Raw genomic sequence first — 23,592 nt, 5'->3', positions numbered from 1 at the left:
TTCATACTAACACAATTGGCAGTGTTAGGGGTGGGAAAGCTGGTGGGTGGGGGTCCTGGTCGTTGTAAACAGCGACTCCTACAGTTCGGTCGGGGCGCCTGCTCAGCAAGGATAGGATCTAAGGGGGGTAGTGTGATCCTTCCACACGTTACACCCTCTCAGTGAGAGTCCGCGCTGCCAGGTGAAAAGAAGCGGTTGATTGGCTACACATGTGTCGGAGGAAGCACGTGATAGCCTCCACTCTCCCAGACCGACTGTGGGGGGTAGGTGCGCAGCGACCAGGAAGGGGATTGGGAATTGGCATAACGACTAACATTGGAGGGGGGAAAAGATCAATAAAAAAAGTATATATATATATATAAATAATCTCGATTAACAGATTGCAGAATGGGTACAATACAGTACGGCTCAATACACACAATTGTTAAGGGGATGCAGACCAGAGAAAGACGTTTGTCTTGTTTACATCAGGGTCCCCCATTGTGTGTGTGTGTGTCCCAACCGACCCCACTTCTATGTTTCAATAAATTATTTGCATTTAAAACTATTAACGCTGACTCATTCCTTCAGTCCACTCAAAATTATGCTAATATTCCTTATGTTGTTTATGATATTAATTGAAAATAGCATATGAGAGTATCATAGTAATAATAACACATGGCGATATACTAAATGACAGCCAAACATGGCACTGCAACTAAATAACACAAATACAATAGGCACATTTGTGACTGTTACAAATATAACACGTTTTATACTTGTGCTACAAGATTTTGGCCTGTGCTACAAAACTATCAACCTCTGTAGCACCAGTGCTATGTGCAAAAAAAGTTAACGTACAGCCCTGGTACTGTGGCTGCTGGAGCAGAGAACCGTCTACCCCACTGCTGTGTGGGATCTACCCGTGAGGAGCATCACTCGAGCCCGTCTCTAGGAAGAGGCTGGCTGGCTGTCATCTATGCTGTCGCGCATACTTGGATTATAGCTGCTGCTTTTGTCTGCCGATCGAGGGGAGTATATGTACCGCCTCCCGTAGCTGGAGCTTATTGATTCCTCGTTGATCCAGACTTTTGCATTCGAACATTCCTCTCCCCTGCTGGCTTACAACCGGAGGGAACCCCCTTAGTGTCTCCAGCTGACCTATGAGTGTGCCTTATATAATTCTTATGCTACAGGTGGTATTAATTATCCCCATCGTAATATGCTCATGGACTTACGCTCTTGACCTATTTATGCATATTCTTCGCCATACAAGCGCATTCATAATTCTCATTCTGTAACCTATCGTTGCTATAATAATAAATCCCTCTCACTAGAACTTTAGGGGTCATTGTTGTATTCTTGTGTGGGTGTTCACCATATATACCGTGTACTGTATGGCCAGTAATTAAAGTACATAACTAAGTAGTGGTTTAATAATACCATACTCTCAATACAGTCAGGGAATTGTACCCCTCAGTTACAGTAACGGTATATATCACGATATCAGTGTTTCCGTTAGAATAATTTTTTTTGCCTGATAGGCAGGCTATATAAAGAATGACATCCTCAAGGCATGTAGATTTATAATATTTTAACTTAAAACTAGGCTACTTTTGCGTATAAAGTCATTATATTCCAAATAAAATAAGTCCCGAGTCGAGACTCCGTCCTGCTCCCATTGCAAACAGCGGGGCTGGATTTTGCTAGAAGCATATGTAGCTGCAGAGCCGCAGAGCCATGGGCGCTTTCAGGTCTGGTCACAATTCAGCCGTTGGGTGGTGGGGCGCTGTTGAGCGGGCCTGTGACCAGACCTAAAAGCGCCCCTGGTTCTGCGGCTGCATATGCTTCTAGCAAAATCCAGCCCCGCTGTTTGCAATGGGAGCAGGACGTCCACCCGCTGCAGCCGTCGTTATCATAACACTACACACATATCATAATGTTTACAGCAAACTGTAGTTGATGTATGTTTTATTAACGTAGAATAATTCATATAAGAAAAACGATAGGGAAATCCCTTACCTTTCTCCACTGGTTAAAAATGCCAGGAACTGAAATTGAAACTTGCTGTGCGCCGCGGTGATATGTGTTTATTATGAAATGACAATTGCGTGTTGACACGCCCACTGCGCGAAGCCTCCTAAATAACTTTTTCCAGTTTGCACATATCTATTATCTATGACTAATTCTATCTATTTTTAGGGGCAAATGCGATTGAAATAGTCGCGCTGTGGTTACATGACGTCATTGCTATTTTAGAGCTGCCCTACCGGTTACACGGTATAGTCTCAAAATCCATACCGTAGAGCAAATTCATACCGTTTATACCGTATACCGTTTATACCGTCCACCCCTAATACCAACCAGAATGATACAGTCTGAATGTAGCTTCTAATAATAACATCTCTAAGTGCTGGGTGTCTACAGTGTGATACAGTCTGAATGTAGCTTCTAATAATAACATCTACAGAGTGATACAGTCTGAATGTAGCTTATAATAACAACATCTCTAAGTGCTGGGTGTCTACAGTGTGATACAGTCTGAATGTAGCTTCTAATAACAACATCTCTAAGTGCTGGGTGTCTACAGTGTGATACAGTCTGAATGTGGCTTCTAATAACGTCTCTATTGAATGTTGAACACATGAGAGGGGCAGTCCTGATCAGCGAATACTTTTTGACAGTACCAGTTGACGTTGGTCCACAATCCATGATGTGCTGATGTGTGGGTGTGGGCGTGCATGTGGGAATGGGTGTGCACATGAATGTGAGACTGATGTGTGCGAGTGACAGAGGGAGAACAGTATAGTGTGTGTGTGTGCGTTTGTGCAAAACATGTCTAGATTCATTTGTATTAGTTCTTATTCATTTGAATAAATGCCTCAAAAACATACTGCAAACTTTGGTATTTTTCTTTGTGACAGTAATTATATAATGAGCAGTATATTGCTTAATATTTGGAGTAGAAAGAAAGAAATAAGAATCTCCTCTTTCCAACTAAAAATATTGTCGTTTTGGGGTCAATGTGACTGAAAATGATAGAGCAAGTCACATATATCAACGCATAGCAACCGTCGTCTCTTCCAACATAGAGGATAAAGTGGCTCAGTTGGATGCCCCACCCCTCCATGTGTGTGTCTACGATGAAGAAACAAACCCACTGACCTCTGGGTACCACTATGTCGGCCACCTGCACAGTGGGTTCGATGTATTGCTCAAATGCCGGCTTCACAAACTTATTGTACTGTTTGATAACGCCGTTGATGTCCCGGCCGCGGTTTAAAATGTCCCTCCTGAGCCTTCGTACCAGACGGATGTCCGAGTCCGTGTCCACAAACACCTTCATGTCCAAAAGCTAGGGGAAGGAGAGACGGAGAGAGACAGAAAAACAGACAGACAAAGACAGAAAGAGGGCAAGTTTATGCCACTAACAACTCAGGAAACAAGCCACCTGACCTCCACCAGCTGCAGTCAGTCAGACGAGGCGAAGGGCAGAGGCTCAGCAGCAGTAACTCTAGTCTATAACTCAGGAGCTACGGTGCTCAAGCCACAAAAAGGTTGCAGCTTCTGTCGGGCATAAAAGAAAGACTATTGATGACTCTGGTCAAATGAGACTGAGGGATGAGGAGAGGAGGGGGGCAGAGAGAGAGAGAGAGTGAGTGAGAGAGGGGGGGCAGAGAGAGCAAGAGAGAGAGGGGGCGCAGAGAGAGACAGAGGGGGGTACAGAGAGAGAGAGGCAGACACAGAAGGAGAGAGAGAGAGACTCCAGGTATAACTCAGCTGCCTAACGAGGTAAATCTGACCAACCAGAAGAGGCTATACTGCTGGGTCAGCAGAGCTGTCAACCTATAGGAGGAGAATCAGGAGTGGGCGACTCTGATAGGGCAGAGAGCAAGGACGTGGCTGTAGATCACATTCTAACCTGGTGTGTGCGTGTGCGTGTGTGTGTGTGTTAGTGTTCATCAGAGCATGCGAGTGGAGCAGCCGGTATTTCAACTGAGCGAGGAGGAGTGTACTTTAATATCTGCTGCTCAAGGCAGCTTCATTCCGCTTGTTTAAATTAGGCTCTTGGACAAAGTTACTGGCATTATAATTACCTGTAATTTAATGTTCTAATCATCACTTTACCCTCCCAATGCCTGGGGTTTACTTTCACTTTGCCCTCTCCATGCCCTGTGTTTACTTTCACTTTGCCCTCCCCATGCCCTGTGTTTACTTTCACTTTGCCCTCCCCATGCCCTGTGTTTACTTTCACTTTGCCCTCCCCATGCCCTGTGTTTACTTTCACTTTGCCCTCCCCATGCCCTGTGTTTACTTTCACTTTGCCCTCCCCATGCCCTGTGTTTACTTTCACTTTGCCCTCTCCATGCCCTGTGTTTACTTTCACTTTGCCCTCCCCATGCCCTGTTTACTTTCACTTTGCCCTCCCCATGCCCTGTGTTTACTTTCACTTTGCCCTCTCCATGCCCTGTGTTTACTTTCACTTTGCCCTCCCCATGCCCTGTTTACTTTCACTTTGCCCTCCCCATGCCCTGTGTTTACTTTCACTTTGCCCTCTCCATGCCCTGTGTTTACTTTCACTTTGCCCTCCCCATGCCCTGTTTACTTTCACTTTGCCCTCCCCATGCCCTGTGTTTACTTTCACTTTGCCCTCCCTGTTGAAACTATTATATAGATAATATACATTTTCATTACAGACTCATAAAGTAAAATATAATACACACAGTTAATTGGTGATAACGTTTTGTTTTATTTACTTCAATGACAATGAAAGTGCAGTGCTTGTTTGCCACCAAAACTAACACATTTGTCTTTCAGCACCACTCAAGAGTGGACAGCTCCTGCCAACGCAGTGTCTAACACTGCAGCCGTGCTGAATTGCATATGACCGACTTGATTGCTGTATTGGAAACAGCCGTGATATATGTGGTGTGGCTCGTCAAGCACACAGAATGTAAAATGACTTTGAACTGAACTGAACGCAAAGAACTGAACTGAACTAGAAATTGTAACTAATAGAAAATAAAAGAAATTAAGATTTGAGTCAAAAGAAAACCAACGACTGGACATTCCTGTTTTCATCTTTGTAACACTCCCCATGCCCTGTGTTTACTTTCACTTTGCCCTCCCCATGCCCTGTGTTTACTTTCACTTTGCCCTCCCCATGCCCTGTGTTTACTTTCACTTTGCCCTCCCCATGCCCTGTGTTTACTTTCACTTTGCCCTCTCCATGCCCTGTGTTTACTTTCACTTTGCCCTCCCCATGCCCCGTTTACTTTCACTTTGCCCTCCCCATGCCCCGTTTACTTTCACTTTGCCCTCCCCATGCCCTGTGTTTAGTTTCACTTTGCCCTCTCCATGCCCTGTGTTTAGTTTCACTTTGCCCTCTCCATGCCCTGTGTTTAGTTTCACTTTGCCCTCCTCATGCCTGGGATTTACTTTAACTTTGCCCTCCCCATGCCTGGGATTTACTTTCACTTTGCCCTCCCCATGCCTGGGATTTACTTTCACTTTGCCCTCCCCATGCCTGGGATTTACTTAAACTTTTCCCTCCCCCATGCCCTGTGTTTTGGGATAGAGACCAGGGCCCTCATTTATCAACAATTCTTAGAAAGTGTTCTATTTTCGTTCTTAACACTTTGGATGCCACGGACGACATAACACGTGTTATCAGCCCGCCCCCTGAATGCCCACGACGAATTCATATTTCATCAACCGAGTCTACCGTTGGGAAACCAGCCCCATCAGGAGCTCAGATGTGAAAAAAGCGCCCCCTATCGTCTCCCAGATGGTAATGCACACTTTTGGAATGGACTCAATGAAAATGGATGAGAAAAAAATAATCCGGAATCCACTTTTTACTTCTCACGCCATGTACCCCGAGCCGATCGGATTCATTGTGGAGCATCAGAACAGCGTGTAATGTGTTTACAGTATGTAGCATTGGATCAATAAAAGGATCGATTTTTGGAATGGCAATCAGGAATTGGAATAATCTTTTTGGATACCATCTGATCTCAGGTAAGGAATCTATTTTACCAGTTTTAGGATAATCAGACCTGTTTTCACTGAGATATAAGCTTTTCCCCTATGTGCGATATGGCTGTTTGGCTGTGCGAGCGATCAGGAAATATATCAGATCAGATATCAGATCGCCTATATAGCGTGCATACGTACACATATACTATCGATAATCTAGCATTTATTTGAAAACGATTCATAAATAGGCCAAAAAATTTGAATGTTTTTTGTGTATTCTAGAATATTCCGTTTATTATGGAATATTTTTATTTTCCTTGAAAACGAGGGCTTTTCAAGATGCTATAAAACGGAAATGAACAGATAAAAAAACAATCCGCTTCGACAATGTTGACTGGAAAATGAGTCATTGATAAGCGACGGGGCAGATTAGACACATAGCCATAATTTAATATAGATTAGGCGATATTAACGCTAACATTGAAGTGGATGATGGGCATTCAAGGGGGTAAAAAGGAAAACACGGCCGGCTCTGAAAGTGTTAAGCACAGAATTTAGAATGTGTGTACGTACAGAAAAATCGGGATTTATGACACGTGCGTACACAGGTTCTACGCACACTCCGTGTTGATAAATGCCACTTGTTCTACGCTCCCCGCTCGTGCACGGTTTTATGCATTTGCATATAGCACCGCCCGTAATTAACTATATATGGTCATGAAACACCCCCATGAAATGTGGAAAAGTGGACTAAGCCGAGCGAACGCCTGGGAGAAATACGCGACAGGCTGACAGACATCTATTAACAGACATCTATTAACTTCCTAAAGACCATTGCTGCCTCAGGGCAGCACAAACACTAATAAGTAAGGGATAATGTATAGCTACGAGGTCATTGTCACAAAATAATTGACCAACGCAGAGTTTAAAATACCGAGGCGCCTCGCCGAGGTGTTTTAAACGTCAGTGAAGGTCAATTATTTTGCAACAATGATCGAGTATAGCTATACATTATCCCGCTTATTACATGGCTAACTTACTAACAATTAGGGCTGACCTTCGAATTTTTTTTGGCAATCGAAGCTTCGGGGCCGAGCTTCGATTTTAATTCGAAGCTTCGAATTAAAAAAAAAATTATAATTTTTTTTTATTTTTTAATATAATATATATATTTTTTTTTATCTTATGTTGTGGGACTTGTACAGCACTTTGGTAAACTTTGTTGTTTTTAAATGTGCTCTATAAATAAAGTGGATTGGATTAATGAATTAAGTAGCCCCTTTCGTGACTGTGACGCAGCCAACACAGTGTGATTTAATTCAAGGTGGATCGCTGTTGTCGTTTGAACAACTTCAGATTTCATGGGAACTACCAATCCCCCAAATCAAGAATGTTTAAGATGAATGAAGTAAGATTTTGATTATTTGAAATATGGCCTGTGTAGACTAAACTATGCACAGAATTATGTCAGTCTACAAGGTCCGGATTCTACATGGTCCGGCAATGTAGACCTTGTAGACTCCACTACAGACCAATTATCAGTGAATGTTCATGCATTTTTAAGAAGGGCTACTTCCACAAAAAAACAAAGAACTCACCAAAACATCTCAGTAGCACCTTATCTAAATGTTCTATTTCATATATGGAGATTCATATTTATTTATGTATTGCATGCATTTCTACATTTTATTTCCTATTTTGTTTATTCATCCCAGTATCTTTCTTTCTTATGTGTGGAATTCTACAAGGCATTTACATTCACATTTAGTCATTTAGCTGACGCTTTTATCCAAAGCGACTTACAAGTTCTGTACGACAGGTCATCAGGAAGGATACAACTCTATCAGCTGAGTAACAATATTCATCAAAGTGTTGCGTGTTACAGTGTAGGTTAGTTTATTAGGACAAGTGCATGACAGTAAGGTTGGTTAGGGTTAGATTTTTTTTATTTTATTTTTTAAATTTTATTTCAGATAATGGTTGAAGAAGTGCGTCTTTAGTCGACGGCGAAAGATTGGATGGGATTCGGCTGTCCTAACTGGGGTGGGTAGTTCATTCCACCATTGTGGGGCAAGGACTGAGAATAGGCGTGTAGGTGGTGTATATGTGTTTGAGGATGATATCCTTCAAACAGGCAATAGTGATGATATAATTTGGGCAGTGCTGAGCTGGGTTACTTTCCTCCAGTGTATTTGTCCCCCGGCCCCACCCAATGGCCCCATGCACACACACACACCGAAGTAAAAATTAAAATTAAATAAAAAAAAATTGAAAAAAAGATTTTTTTTTTAACTTCGATTTTTTTTTAATGTTCGAAGCTTGTGCCATCGAACGAAGCTTCGAAGCTTCGAAGTATTTAAGACAGCCCTACTAACAATATACCTAATTCATTTTACATCGACAAGACGAGATCAAAATGCAGACGCAGTTCTGTTCTGTCGCTCCCGCTGTCATCGTCACACACACTCTGCTGTCAGTGCAGCCGGTGTGTCTGATTGGCTGCACTGATGCAGTGTGTCAGTGGGCTTGATTGCGAACAGCTGCGCACAGCGGTCATTATTGTTCGGCAGAGGTCCGTTATAGAGTAATAACGGACCTCTGACGAGCGCTATTGACCAATCACAAGCAAGCATTTCGGCGAATGTGAAAACGCCATGTAATAAAGACTGTTAACCACTGTTTGCCATTGGTGTCATTAATAACCATGCTGGAATATGACTGCTTTTTCTTCGTTTCGTTCGATTAATACCCAGGGATTAAAGTTCTCTGTCAATTTCATTCCAAATCGCGATGGATTTTCCGTAAATTTTCTACCTGCATATGATTTGTAGAGGCATACAATCTATTTTGATGTCGGTATTAGGTAGCCTATAAAAACAATAATATGCGAGCATATACAAGAACCTTTCTATTCACATAACTGCATTTGTGATGGAGCTTTGACAGCTACATGGGTGGTACAGACACTCAGTAACAGTCTATTGCTCGATCCATCTCCAATATCACGATGGACCGTGCCATGTAGCCTATGTATAGCCTGCCTATGTGATCAATAAAAACGCGAACTTGAATCCCATCATCATATTTATATGTTGTGTCTGTCCACTATGTTTGTTACTTTGTTCTTTTGTAAAGCGACATTGGGTCTCTAGAAAGGCGCTATATAAAATGAAGCTATTATTATTATCACGTCTGTGCGGGAGCTCACAAATAGACTGTCTTTTAGTCTCAGTGAAGTTTCAACGGAGGTCATCTATTCTAACCAACAAATTTAAGTAGAAAGCATTTCGTTGTGACCAATCTTATTTGGAAACATGACACAAAATAATAGTATTTAGCTTTTCATTTTAAACAATATTTAATCGCGTTTGGAGGTGGGTGTTCTGCGTCTGCCCCCCCCGTGCCAAACAAGCAGGCCAACCTCTTGTTCGAGCGTGAGCCCGTTATAATTACACTACTGTCGCTATTTTACAATTAACTATAATGAATTACGGTTCATACAGAACACTCGCCAGTGTTGGAAGTAATGCACGAAAGCTTATTTCGGCGTCCGCAGTCTCCATATTCTACCGCTGGGCGCCAGGTACGCACGGTCGGAGCTGAGCTGTGCGTATATATACGCACAAAGTCAAGCAGACGTTCAAACACTTTGCTTAGAAATGATCGTACGCACGGGTTACGCACATATCTGTGCGTACGCAACATTGATAAATGAGGGCCCAGGCTTCTCTCACTGCTGCTTAAGAAGTGTTCGAGTTCTGCATCTTTCCATTATTAATCCAATTAGGGCTGCAACGATGAGTCAACATTGTCGATGATGGCAACCATGAGATTTCGTAAACAATCTTTCTGGCTGGTCTTTTTTTTAATCTAAAGCCAAAAAGTAAAATTTTGTTCCCTGTTTTTAAGCATTTAACTACAGGCATAGATACATTATATGTAATGATAAACAATGCCATAGTAAGTGGTGCGTGTTATATTAATTGAAGATAATAAAGTAGCTATGACATCAATAAATAAAAATCGGTAATGGCATGTAGGTTACTCACCCTAGTCAAGTACAGTAACCATCCATACTACACAGAATTTACAGGCATACATAAACGTCATGGCTAGTGGTGCACGATATATCGGCCGCCGATATAATATCGGCCGATAGTAATTTTTTACACATCGGTATCGTTCCAATGTCAAAATAGGGCCATTTATTCATTCATTTCTGAAAATAGTCATTTCTGAAAATTTGCGTTTTGGAAAATAGCTCTTTATTTGATTATCATAAAAAAGTGTTTTCTATACAGAGATATCGACATCGGTAAATATCGGTATCGGCCAGAACAGCAATATTAATATCGATTATCGGCCACAGTGTTCACATCGGTGCATCACTAGTCATGGCTCATCTCCTACTCTGGGTATTCAGTAGGTGGTGTCAGAGGGGCAACTACCCATGTGACTTAAGGATAGTAGTACCACACTTGAAAAACATGTCAATACATTTTGAAATGTTACAATTGCTAATTGAATAAATAGTTTTTTTCAATAAAATAATCAACAGATTAATCGATAAAACAATTGTTAAATTGCAGCCCTAATTCCAATTAAGATCATGTTGCTAGCCTACATGGCTGACATAAGGCGTGGAAAAAAGACAGTATACAGTCCATACCCAGTGCAGTAATCCCCACCCCCCTTTTATACCATAATATACTCAACTATAATAGACTTCAATTACACAGATGTACAAATCAGAGGGTCTATAAATCAGTGCCCAGTAGCAGTCTGTTGAACAGAGAATAGGAGGGTGATACATCAGAGCAGGGCAGTGTGTCAGACTCCGTATGGAGGCTGTGTGGCTTATCACCACAGCACAGCGTGTCCATGACAGTACGCTTGCGGGATAAATCACCGCCAACACAACCACTTTGCCGATGCAACCCGCAATCGCTCCGATTTTAATTTGTATGGATTTTCTCTGGTGTGTACAGGCGCCTAGCGTGCTACTTCCACATGCACGCACACAGTCAGGCACACACAGGAAGATTGAAGTGAACAAAAGGACTCTTCAGTGCATTGTTAAACACTCCATTTCCCTCACATAAATACTACCCACCGACACGTGCACACAAACACACACGCGTCCACAGAAAGGAGGCTGGCTAGCAGGTCTCATTTCCCAGCTCAGTCAAAATAGGATCAGAGCATCGGTATTCCATTAATCAGGGCAGCCAGTCGTCTCTGTAGCCTAGCAGAGCGATTAATCAGGCCTGCCGGAGACACAGACCAGAGGAAGGGAGTGGGGGGGGGGGGGGGGTACCTGGGCAGACACTGTATATCAGAATCAGAAATGTCTTTATTGCCAAGTAAGCTTTTGCACATACAAGGAATTTGTCTTTGTCTTTTGGTGCATCAACATTAACAGACAATTAAAGTAGAATAAAATAAAATGGAATATATAAACTAAATTAAAATACAATTGAATATAATATAGGACAGGGCTGTACAATTGTGCAGGATTGTAGTAGGGTATATACAGTACACTAAATTAGAATAAAAATACAGTGCAATTGGCAAAAAACACTGAATTTTGTTACAAAATAACACACACCAAAACACAGAGGCAACCGTCTGTGGCACCATCCTGGGTATATATGAAAATGTTTTTTAGATCTCCAATGGCGCGCCTGCTGTGAGAACCAATGTACCAATCACTGACTAGGGCCCTGCCCCCTGCTAGTATATAAGCAGTGGCTGAAACCTCCCCTGCGCTCCCTTCACGCTAAATGATTTTGTTCATGTGCACCAATCAAAATCTTCATGGACGCCGCAAGAGACTTTACCTGATGGTCCTTTTCAGGGCCAACCTCAGAAAGAGCCGCTGCTCTTCTTCAGGCCACACTGCCTTCCATAGCCGCTGTGATGAGGACCATTCCAGAAGAGACATACCCAAAAGTCCTTTACGGGGCTAAGCTCCGAAAGAGCCGCCACCCTCCCTAGTGAGGAGCACTGTTCCACTGAAAAGAGCTGCCATTCTCCCTAGTGAGAAGCACTGTTCCACTGAGAAGAGCTGCCATTCTCCCTAGTTAGGAGCACTGTTCTACTGAAAAGAGCTGCCATTCTCCCTAGTGAGGAGCACTGTTCTACTGAAAAGAGCTGCCATTCTCCCTAGTGAGGAGCACTGTTCTACTGAAAAGAGCTGCCATTCTCCCTAGTGAGGAGCACTGTTCTACTGAAAAGAGCTGCCATTCTCCCTAGTGAGGAGCACTGTTCCACTGAAAAGAGCTGCCATTCTCCCTAGTGAGGAGCACTGTTCCACTGAAAAGAGCTGCCATTCTCCCTAGTGAGGAGCACTGTTCTACTGAAAAGAGCTGCCATTCTCCCTAGTGAGGAGCACTGTTCTACTGAAAAGAGCTGCCATTCTCCCTAGTGAGGAGCACTGTTCTACTGAAAAGAGCTGCCATTCTCCCTAGTGAGGAGCACTGTTCCACTGAAAAGAGCTGCCATTCTCCCTAGTGAGGAGCACTGTTCCACTGAAAAGAGCTGCCATTCTCCCTAGTGAGGAGCACTGTTCTACTGAAAAGAGCTGCCATTCTCCCTCTTGAGAAGCACTGTTCTACTGAAAAGAGCTGCCATTCTCCCTAGTGAGGAGCACTGTTCTACTGAAAAGAGCTGCCATTCTCCCTAGTTAGGAGCACTGTTCTACTGAAAAGAGCTGCCATTCTCTCCTGAGGAGCACTGTTCTACTGAAAAGAGCTGCCATTCTCCCTAGTGAGGAGCACTGTTCTACTGAAAAGAGCTGCCATTCTCCCTAGTGAGGAGCACTGTTCTACTGAAAAGAGCTGCCATTCTCTCCTGAGGAGTCCTGTTCCACTGAAAAGAGCTGACTAGTGTCGTCACGATACTGGAATTTCGAACTTCGATACGATACCTTGAAAAGTATCGATATTCGATACCATTTTCGATACCACGGGGGAAAAGGTTCAATCTTAAAATGTTAAAAAAAGAAAAAAAGATAAATATATTTTTTTAAATAAATTTTGCTTTTGTTGCTGGTTGATTCTCCTCAGATTCTCTCTGGTACTATAAGAGAAGATAAATATAACACTTTTAAAACCCTTTGTTTATCTTTAGATCACACATAACTAATAACCCATAATAACTAAATGATATAATCTTAGAAATTAAGTAAAGTTAATAGTACTGCGTGTTAAGCATAACAGATTGACAAACTGAACTGTTTGTATTACAGTCATATTCCAATTTAACTGAATGCACATGTGTGTGTGTGTGGACTCGGGGCACGAAATTGGAGCCCGCCACCCGCCATTGGTGGGCAGATTTTCGTTTTGGCGAGTGACACAGAGGTCTGTCCGCCACATGGCGGGTAGGGATGGGGATCGAAAACCGGTTCCCGTTTTTGCGCATAACGTTAGCGCCACGCATGTAGCCATGGCAGACTATTTGATTCCTTAAGGGCTCGAAATTGCCTGAGTTTTGGTCATATGCTCCCGAAATGCTCCCGCTGTTTGGCTGCTTCTATGTGCAGTGAAAACTACTCCAATGTTTTAGAACCTAGTCATTGATTTAATTCAGCGTAACCTAAGATTAGCCGCGGAGCTAACGCTAGCTAATCAAGCTCACAGAGAGAGATAACAGCCGACAGCAGGTAGTACAAGTACAAATAAAATTAAAAAAAAAGGTGTGGGGGCTGTTGTGTAAACCTTGTACTCTTTAGTTCACATATAATAAGAAACGGAGAGCGTGTGATCACGTTGACTGTTTGTTTACTAGTAAGCCAGGAAGTACTGTGCAACATACAAACATGTCCGTGTAGCAACACGAGCCAATACCTTACAGGACAGGGGCGAGCGGGGACCGGGGAGGGAGCTCTGTGTGTGTGTGTGTGTGTGTGTGTGTGTCTGTGTGTCTGTGTGTCTGTGTGTCTGTGTGTCTGTGTGTCTGTGTGTGTGTGTGTGTGCGGAAAAGACCAGATGACATGAGTTTGATAGTATTTACTGAGGATTGCCAGATAATATTGATATTTAAATGTTAAAAAAATAATACAAAATAAATGTACATGATCATGCAACATAAAACAATTGTTGTAGGAACGGTTTGGAAGAGGGAGGTAGGGAGGGGTGTATTCTTCAACGTAATAGCTTATCTACTTGAAATGTACTGGACATTTTTTTTTATATATGTGACACAAAAATGCTTATTTTTTTTGGCCGGTAAGAAATATGCTTGGCGGGTAGAATTTTCCCATCTACCCGCCACTGGCCGGTGAGTCAAAAACTTAATTTCGTGCCCTGTGTGGACAACTGTACTATTACAGGTATTGAAATGAACAATGCAACTTCCTTATACAAAAAAATTATGAATAATTAAATATCGATATTGCGGGAAATGAGTATTGAAACCGTTTTAAATATTCAGAATCGATATGTATCGAAAAATCTATATTTTTGACAACACTAGAGCTGCCATTCTCCCTCGTGAGCACTGTTCCACTGAAAAGAGCTGCCGGTTCTCCCTCGGGAGGAGTGCCGGTCTCTCCACGCCATCTTCCATAGCCGCCTGATGAAGAGGACTCCTCCGACCATGTCACTCCCAACAAATGTTGCATCAACTATCTGACTCTTCCGGCTCTGAGGTGGACGTAGGGGTTCTTCCCCCCTTCTCTGGTGAGCCCCTCAGAAAGAGATTCCCCTGGTGCCTCTTTCAGTAGTATTATTGACATTGATCGGCTTTCTCAAGTGTTTTCCAAGCTCATCCAGGCTGTGGCCGCGATCAAGGGAATCCCTCTCCCTAGCCCAGGGGTGGCCAACCCGCGGCTTGCGAGCCGCATGCGGCTCTTTGCCTGTCAATGTGCGGCTCTTCCATCCATAAAAAATTATATATATATATATATATATATATATATATATAATTTTTTTTTTTTTTTATGTCACTCATTCCATAAGGATGTAGAATACACATTTACAAAAAAAAATTAATGGCCCATTTGCATGTTCTTGAGATCTGAATCTAGGGACATATATGGATCAGTGTCAGAAATAGTGTGTCTGTTACTAGGCTTGAGTAAATTGTAATGAACCAAAGGAGAATATCAATTCTATTTAATTTGTTTTTATCTTTGACTGTGAATAACACCATGCTAAAATTGACCAGACCTGAAAAATCTAAGCAAATGAATAAAGGGAAGATTATTAAACAGAAGGTTTTGTAGATACAGTACTGAATTCTGCCATCTTTTTTATAATGTAAATTTCTCCACCATTTTTCATCGTATTGCAACACCGTTTTTTGCAAGACGTTCACAGAAAGGTAGAGAAACTAACTGTGTTCTGTTTTATGGCAATAACGTTCAGGTTTGTGGGAGATAATCCCAAAAAATAAGAGAAATAAAAAAGTAAATCCAGAAGTCAGATGATTGACAGGGGCTGGTGTGAGCTGGGTAGGGTAGTTTTTCGAAATTCGAAAGCCCTGAGTCTCTTCCTTCAAAAGACTACACTCACTTTTGGCTGTGCCACTTCCTCCTGTCAATATGTGCCGGTTTCCGACTCAATGCCCTGAGATTTATATAATCTTATATTTCACTAATAAACAATAAACTTGGTAAACAAACGTAATGCTGAAAATATACACTTTTACTGTATATCTCGGGCTTAAGAGGTTAACCCTGTGAGGCCCAAATTAAAAAGACATTAGCAACTTCAGAGGCCAGAGGGTGGGACATATAAACACATTTACTATCAAATAGCATTGTGAGGCTGAACAACAGGATCAATTGACTATAGGCCTACATGTGCTTAAAATTTTTTAAATAAACATTTTTTATTTAATATTTTTTTTTTATTTCTCTTTCTCCAATTTTCTGTTTTTCTCCCGGTCCCAATTTAGTCGCCGTGCCAATTCCCCCCCTCCCCTACCTGGCTGCTGTATGCATGTTCTCCTACGAGTCGGTACAAGGGCGTCCCGAAGCCGACCGCACGCTTCCTCCGATATGTGTGGCAACTGCCAGTGACGTCTTTTCACTTGGCAGCGAGGACTCTCATTGGTGAAGTGTAATGCGTGGGAGGGCACGCTATCTCCATTAAGTCCTGCCCCCGCTGAGCAAGCGCCGAGACCTGACCTGTAGCTTGGCTGGTCGTTCATACTAATACAATTGGCAGTATTAGGGGGTGGGAAGCTGTCCACAACGCCAGATTCCCACCCACCAGCTTCCCACCCCCTAATACTGCCAATTGTATTAGTATGAACGACCAGCCAAGCTGTTGCAACGCCAAGAGCTGGGCTCGAACCCAGCATCTCCTGCGTTGGTGACGAGCGCAATCTCCGCTACGCCACCTGACCGCCCTATAAACATTATTTTTTTAAATGGCTAAAAGTGATTTTGTAATTTTGCAACCGTGGGTCTCACAGGGTACTTTTAACCCTGTGAGGCCCAAATAAAAAAGACATTAGCAACTTCAGAGGCCAGAGGGTGAGACCTATAAACACATGAAGGGTGCCGTGACTGAAAAAAAAGGTTTAGAAACGCTGGTATAATATGGTGTGCCTCTTTGTGGTACCACAGTATTTTTTGTGGCTCTTAGTCTCTGACTGGTTGGCCACCCCTGCCCTAGCCTATCCAGGTCATGACCAAGGGAATCCCTCTCCCTAGCCCAGTGTTTCTATGTGGGGGGGCGCAGAGGCATGACAGGGGGGGCACAAGCGACTGGAAGATATTGATTTACAAATGTATATACTAGGGATGCTCGATATTGGCTTTTTTACCGATACCGATATACCGATATTGTCCAACTCTTAATTTCCGATATCAACCGATACCGATATATGCAGGGTTTCCCCCCCCCCAAAAAAACTTAATAATTTCAGGTAGTTAACATTACATATGTCTTGTTGTGGAATTAACATAACATTATGCATACTTTTGACAATAAATAAAATCAGAATTTGTTCTTACTTGCTTGCCTGGGTAAATAAAGGTTATAGAAATGTAAAAATGTATTACAAATTTTTTGAAAACCAATACCGATATTTTCCGATATCACATTTTAATGCCAATATCGGCCGATAATATCGGACATCCCTAGTATATACTGTATATCGTCTTTTTTCAAGTCAAGAAAATACAACAAAGCTTTCTCTCTATTTAATTTTTTTTTTAACGTTTCAGAACCACTGCCCTAGCCCATCCCAGCCACGACCAAGGGAATCCTTCTCCCTAGCCCATCCCAGCCACGACCAAGGGAATCCTTCTCCCTAGCCCATCCCAGCCACGACCAAGGGAATCCTTCTGCCTAGCCCATCCCAGCCACAACCAAGGGAATCCTTCTCCCTAGCCCATCCCAGCCACGACCAAGGGAATCCTTTTCCCTAGCCCATCCCAGCCACGACCAAGGGAATCCTTCTCCCTAGCCCATCCCAGCCACGACCAAGGGAATCCTTCTCCCTAGCCCATCCCAGCCACGACCAAGGGAATCCTTCTACCTAGCCCATCCCAGCCACGACCAAGGGAATCCTTCTCCCTAGCCCAAATACCAAAATATGGTGTCTCCCTAATGAAATTATTTGTGACATAACAGCTTCAACATCTCCCCGACTCTGAACTAGTTGTGAGGTTTCCAGGCTTTTCCCCCCAGTAGGGATCTTTCAGGGGCAAGTAACGCACTAGAATGCCGGTCTTCTCCCGTTGTGGTTACGATTCCAACTTCCCCTGCTCGATGCTTCTCCTTCTTTATGCACTCAGAGCATTTTGTAGTCAGTGCCTTCACACATGTGTACAGTCAGTGTTTATTCACACATGTGTACAGTCAGTGTTTATTCACACATGTGTAGAGTCAGAGAGAGAGGATGTTAGATATTAGAGAGGAGAGGCGATGAGGAGAAGAGAGGATATTAGAGAAGAGAAGAGATAGTATTCTTTACCTTTAACAGTTCTTTATTGGCAAAAGCTAGAATCCCTTCAAAGATGACCACATTGGCTCCGTACACCGTTTTCTGTGGAAATAGAAACACAAGGGAAGAACTCTAATATCAGGGCAAGACACTGTATTGATGTTAATCTTTTATCTCTCGTCTGTGTTATAGTGTAGTGTTGTTGTTTTTTACCTGAAAGTGAATCATGACACATTATTTAGTTGTTTAACCTCTTAAGCCCGAGCCCTATTTTCTGAAAATCTGCCTAAAAAGTTAATGAAAGATTGCTCCACTTCTACAAGGTCCATTTGCATGTTCTTGGTATCTAGGGACATCTATGGATCTCAGGGAATGTATTCCCAGTGTCAGAAATATTGTGTCAGTTACTAGGCTTGAGTAAATTGTGATGAACCAATTTTCTTTTCTTTTTTCATCTTTGCCGGTGAATAACACCATGCTAAAAATGACCAGACATGAAAAATTGCCACTGAGCTCATTCAGCAACTTCTTGAGATCACGTGTACAAAAGATCTAAGCAAACGAAAACTCCTGGTGCTCCCGATGGCCAGTCCGGGCCTGCATACAAACAAACACACACACACACACACTATAGGTAGCCACCATCTAATGTGCTAGTTCTTGGCTGGCTAGCAACATCCCTGGAGATTTAAAGGAAATTATATTCACAGCCAAACAGAAAGGCCCATAAAATTATTTCTGAGTTACCAGTAATGTCAGATCGCTTCCCTGGGTTCAGCCATGCCTTTCAGCCATGAAATTACATCACAGATGGGGGAGAGAGAGGGGCGTGTACAAAGGGGGGGGGGAGAGAATGAGAATGAGAAAGAGGGAGAGAGAGCGAGAGAAAGAAAGAGAGAGGTGCGAGACCAGTTGTCATAGTGATACTCCCTCAGTGGTGGAAGAGGTTTGTTAAGTTCATTACCAATACTGTAGATGAGGAACCTGTGATTAGTTCTGAGACGTGGAGGTGCATCATGGGTAATGTCTGGCACGTACATGTTCATAATCAGTAGAGTTAATAGGCCTCAAATGTTCAGGATAATTTCTGGGTCTGAGGTAGGCGTGTGTGTGTGCGTGTGTGTGTGTGCATGAGGTGTGTGCATGAGGTGTGTGCACATGTGCGTGTGGTTTGGTGATATGGTGTGTGTGTGTGAGTAAAAGTGGGTGAGACAGAGTGTGAGAGAGCTGGAGGGGGAGAGAAGAGAGAATGAGCAACACAAATAAAAAAAAATGACACTACCTCTTCTACCAAATTTTGGGATTTTAGTTTTGTATAGTGTTTGGTCTTTTAGTTTATTCTTTTACTGTATGAATCACAATTTCAGGAGGGTCATACAGAACCAAGCATTTCACTGTAATGTAGATGTACCTTATAGAAAACGTGAAACTTGAGTGAGTGGCAAACATGTGGGCACTCATTCTGCTTAAGAATGATCCAAGGCAGATATATTGGAGGCCAAGTCAGATGGGGGTAGCCTACAGCACATAGTCATATTGCGCTGGTGGAGGGTGCCAACCTGCTCATCGGGAGCAGTTAGGGGTTAAGTGTCTTGCTCAAGGACACTTCTACACACTGCTGGGAGGAGCCGGAATCCAAATGGGAACCTTGAGATTACCAGAAGACCAGCTCTACCTCCCAAGACACAGTCTCCCCGCGATATCATGGTGGTGACATCTCCTCCATTTACCCTACTCCACAAAGACAAATACATTAACCTCTTAAACCGTCCGGTGGTGACCTGCAAATGACATCACGCCATAAATCCATCTCTACAGACTGTATGAGTTAATGTTCCTTTTTTTTTCAAGAGTAAAAGGCCCTAATCCTGTCAAAACAGCAGTCAGTGTATATTTTCAGCAATACGTTTGTTTACCAATAGGTTAAAGTGTTATCAGTGAAATATTAGTGAAGAGTTTTAGAAATGTATTCAGAAACTAGCGAGTATCAACAGAAGAAAATCCGCGCGGCCATTTTGTTTGTAGTAATATATGAGGAGAGGAGACCCAAGGCTTTCGAATGGCGTTGGAATTTCAAAGAATTACACTACCCAACTCAAGCCAGCTCCTGTCAATCAAATTACTTGTGGATTAACTTTTTTATTTATCTTATATTTCGGGATTATCTACCACAAACCTGAACGTTATTGGCATAAATTAGAACGCAGTTAGTTTATCTACCTTACTGTGAAGGTCTAGCAAAAAACGACGTTGCAATCTGATGAAAAATGGCGGAGGAATCTACATAATAAAAAAGTAACTGTACTTACAGTAGATTTCATTCACGGTTCTTGCTGCACGCCTGGTGATACTAAATCCAGATTGAACTCTGCCATTGGAAAGAGGAGATTTGGCCCGATCCATAGATGTGCGACTTGGCTATAATAAAGTAATTTATAGGCCTGATATTCTACGTATAATAATAATTTCAAATGTGTCCAGATGGCAGAATTCAGTACTGTATCTACAAAACCTTCTGTTTAATCATCTTCCCTTTATTAATTTGCATAGATTTTTTTGTACACGTGCATGTCTGGTCATTTTTAGCATGGTGTTATTCACCGTCAAAGATGATTTTTTATTTTGATTGAATTGATATTCTCCTTTGGTTCATTACAATTTACTCAAGCCTAGTAACGGACACAATATTTCTGACACTGGGAATATATTCCCTGAGATCCATAGATGTCCCTAGATACCAAAACCATGCTAATGGAGTGCCATCTATCCATCCAGAGTTTTGGAGATCTTCCATAGAAGACCTGCCATCACTCAAATACAATAGAGCTGAATTGCACTTGGTTTGTAGTGCTCAAAGCACCCAAAAGAAATACAAAAATAAATAAAACATTTGGAAAAACTCAACAGTGACGTCTCTCTCCAGAAAGCATGCCACGGTTACTTACTTGTGAGCAGTTTCACGTAGGAACTATTTCCTACCAGAGTACACTTGACATTATGTTATTATTACGGGAGGTGTACTTCGGTATACCTTAACCCTTTCACTGCCGCACTACCAAAGCGGTTAGCCCTTTCACTGCGACAATTCACAGAAGGTTAACCCTTTCACTGCCACACGACAGCCGGCGACCGTCGGTTGTATGATAGTAAAGGGTTAACCTTCTGTCGTGTGGCAGTGAAAGGGTTAATATTTGGTGGAATTACCCTTCAATTCACGAGAGCTCAGTTCTTACCCATTCCTTGCGTCTGCAGTGGGACGTGAAGTCGTACACAGGGACCTTGACGCTCTTCCCCTTCTTCAGCTTCCTCAGCACTGTCACCACCAGCTCAAAGTCAAACGCCTCGGGGTGGTCAAAGTTATACTCGTTCTTCGCTGCTAGCTCCTGCTCCTGTTTAGTCAATACCTGGGAGAGAGAGAGGGAGGGGGGAGAGAGAGAGAGTGGTCAAAGTTATACTCGTTCTTCGCTGCTAGCTACTGCTCCTGTTTAGTCAATACCTGGGAGAGCGAGAGGGAGGGGGGAGAGAGAGAGAGAGAGAGAGAGAGAGAGAGAGAGGTCAAAGTTATACTCTTTCTTCGCTGCTAGCTCCTGCTTAGTCAATACCTGAGAGACACACAGGGGGGGGAGGGAGGGGGAGAGAGAGGGAGAGAGAGAGAGAGAGAGAGAGAATGAGAATGAGAATGAGAATGAGAATGAGAATGAGAATGAGAATGAGAATGAGAATGAGAATGAGAATGAGAATGAGAATGAGAATGAGAATGAGAATGAGAAAGAGAAAGAGAAAGAGAAAGAGAGAAAAGAATAGTCTACCTTCAAGCAATGATTCATTGTTAGCTCTTCTTCTCATCATATCATTGATGACTTCACACTGGCTAATTCTATTACACCCATAGACATGCACACATAGGTTTTTCTGATTCCATGGGAAAACGCATCAAGAGCCCATTGACTCCGGGTCCTACAGCGACAAGGGACATCATTGATTTGGGGGGGGGGGGGGGGGGTTGCGTCATTAGGGCTGAAATGAGGATTAATTAGAGTAGCTGGTCTTTACAGTGCTTCAGTGATTAAGTTACACAGGTTTATTGTCGTTTGAAAATCGGACAGTAATTCAACAGTGACCTCAGAATGTCGAGCTTTTAGGGTCTGAGGTGAGACGCTTTCTCCCATGCGTTTCAAGATAATCTGATAAAAGGTTATTATACCAAAACATTGATACTATTAACACATTGGCGCCCAGCCACGGACATGTCTGTATTTCGGCGCCATGCCTAAAGGGCCAACCTGGTTGTTTGGGCTTTTATTCCATTTTAATAACCTACTCAATGTCACCGAGCGGCACTGCAGATTTATCCCACTCTTCGAATTCTGAAAAGTGCATTACCGGCCAGATCCTCATAGGGGCGCTGTCTCAATAATGTAGTGTGCCCTGTGGCAGAACGGTGCTCTCTTTTTTTTTTTACTTTCAATGGAGTTTCCAGTTAGCTGGATTCTTTTTTTTGTATTTTATTTTTTTATAATTTTTTAAACAAACACATAAACAAACATGACAACACACGATTAGATACAAGCATTAATTAACAGTGCACATCCAATTAAATCACCGTTTAGACAAATGTCTTATACAAGATGTACCCCTAATACCTGCCATCCATTACCCTACACACATATGCTCTTGCTCGCACCCCCCACCCTGGACCCCCCAATGGATAATCCATCCATTATCATTCGCTCCTAACCAGACACTACCATTATATGCTAGCTTTTATTCTCTCCACCACTTCTAACCACCAGTTAGCTGGATTCTATACGTGTAGCCTGTAGCTTGGAATACCTTTTGCGACGCCGAATTCACTATGCAGTAAAGGAATATATCATCAGCAAATGGACATATCGATCTACCAGATGGCAATCGATAACTGGGAAATCCTTTTGGGGATCCAACCGGCCCACGGTAAGATCTTTTTCATGTAAATTACATGCTGATCAGGCCTTGCTTTGATAGCCAACCACCCGGTCAACGAATGTGGCTACTGAGGCTAACGCGGTTATTGGTAATCAATAATCAGAAACGACGTCCCCCGCCCACCCCCCCCCCCCCCCTTTCATGCATTCATGGTGGACCATGAATACCGACAATATGCATTTTGCGTTTTAGCTCTAGCTTCTGTAGGGTCGAAACGCTGTTCGATTTAATGTTATTAGCTTAGCGCCCTGTATCTCGCCTTCCAGGAAATATACTAGTCCAAATCCCATATAACGCTTATATTCACGAGGCTATAAAATGAGAACGTATTGATGAAAAAAAAAATTCTTTAAGCCATTTTGAAGGGACGGTTTATGGTCTCAATTGACAATGAGAATGGACAGATAGCAATACTATAAAGTATAGATTTAGCTCTACAAACAGCCTCACATACAATGCAAGGCTGTTTTGAAATGCTGGCCATTTAGCGTGAGATTAGACGGCCCCCAATGGCCCCGAATGTGTTAAAAGATGGTTTAAAGTGACTGTGTGCGGGATCTCGTTTTCTTTATTGTGAACCCTTACCTTGTAGAAAGAATCCATGGAAAGCAGGACGACCCAGGGAACGTCCAGAGCTTCGATGATCTTATTGGCTACCGTGGTTTTCCCAGAGGCACTTCCTCCACAAAGGCCTATGGAAGAGAGGAGGGAACTTAAAAAGGATACTTTTGACATTTAGACAATTGGTTTTTCTAATAAGATAAC

At 42.7% G+C, this 23,592-nt stretch overlaps 1 protein-coding gene across 1 annotated transcript in view; it reads right to left on the bottom strand.

Annotated features, from left to right (window-relative positions):
* LOC311228051 (uridine-cytidine kinase-like 1) overlaps positions 1-23,592 on the bottom strand; it is an 84,838-nt gene that overhangs the window by 50,311 nt on the left and 10,935 nt on the right. The window contains exons 3-6 of the mRNA XM_084313952.1: positions 23,413-23,519; positions 21,096-21,266; positions 17,893-17,964; positions 3,145-3,334 (exon numbers count right to left, since the gene is read on the bottom strand). Coding sequence (XP_084170078.1) covers positions 3,145-3,334; positions 17,893-17,964; positions 21,096-21,266; positions 23,413-23,519 — 540 coding nt within the window. The remainder of the gene's footprint in view (positions 1-3,144; positions 3,335-17,892; positions 17,965-21,095; positions 21,267-23,412; positions 23,520-23,592) is intronic.

Source organism: Notolepis coatsorum, assembly GCF_963971535.1.
Source record: "Notolepis coatsorum genome assembly, chromosome: 5".
Classification (NCBI taxonomy): Eukaryota; Metazoa; Chordata; class Actinopteri; order Aulopiformes; family Paralepididae; genus Notolepis; species Notolepis coatsorum.
This window is presented reverse-complemented; position numbering and strand designations above follow the sequence as displayed.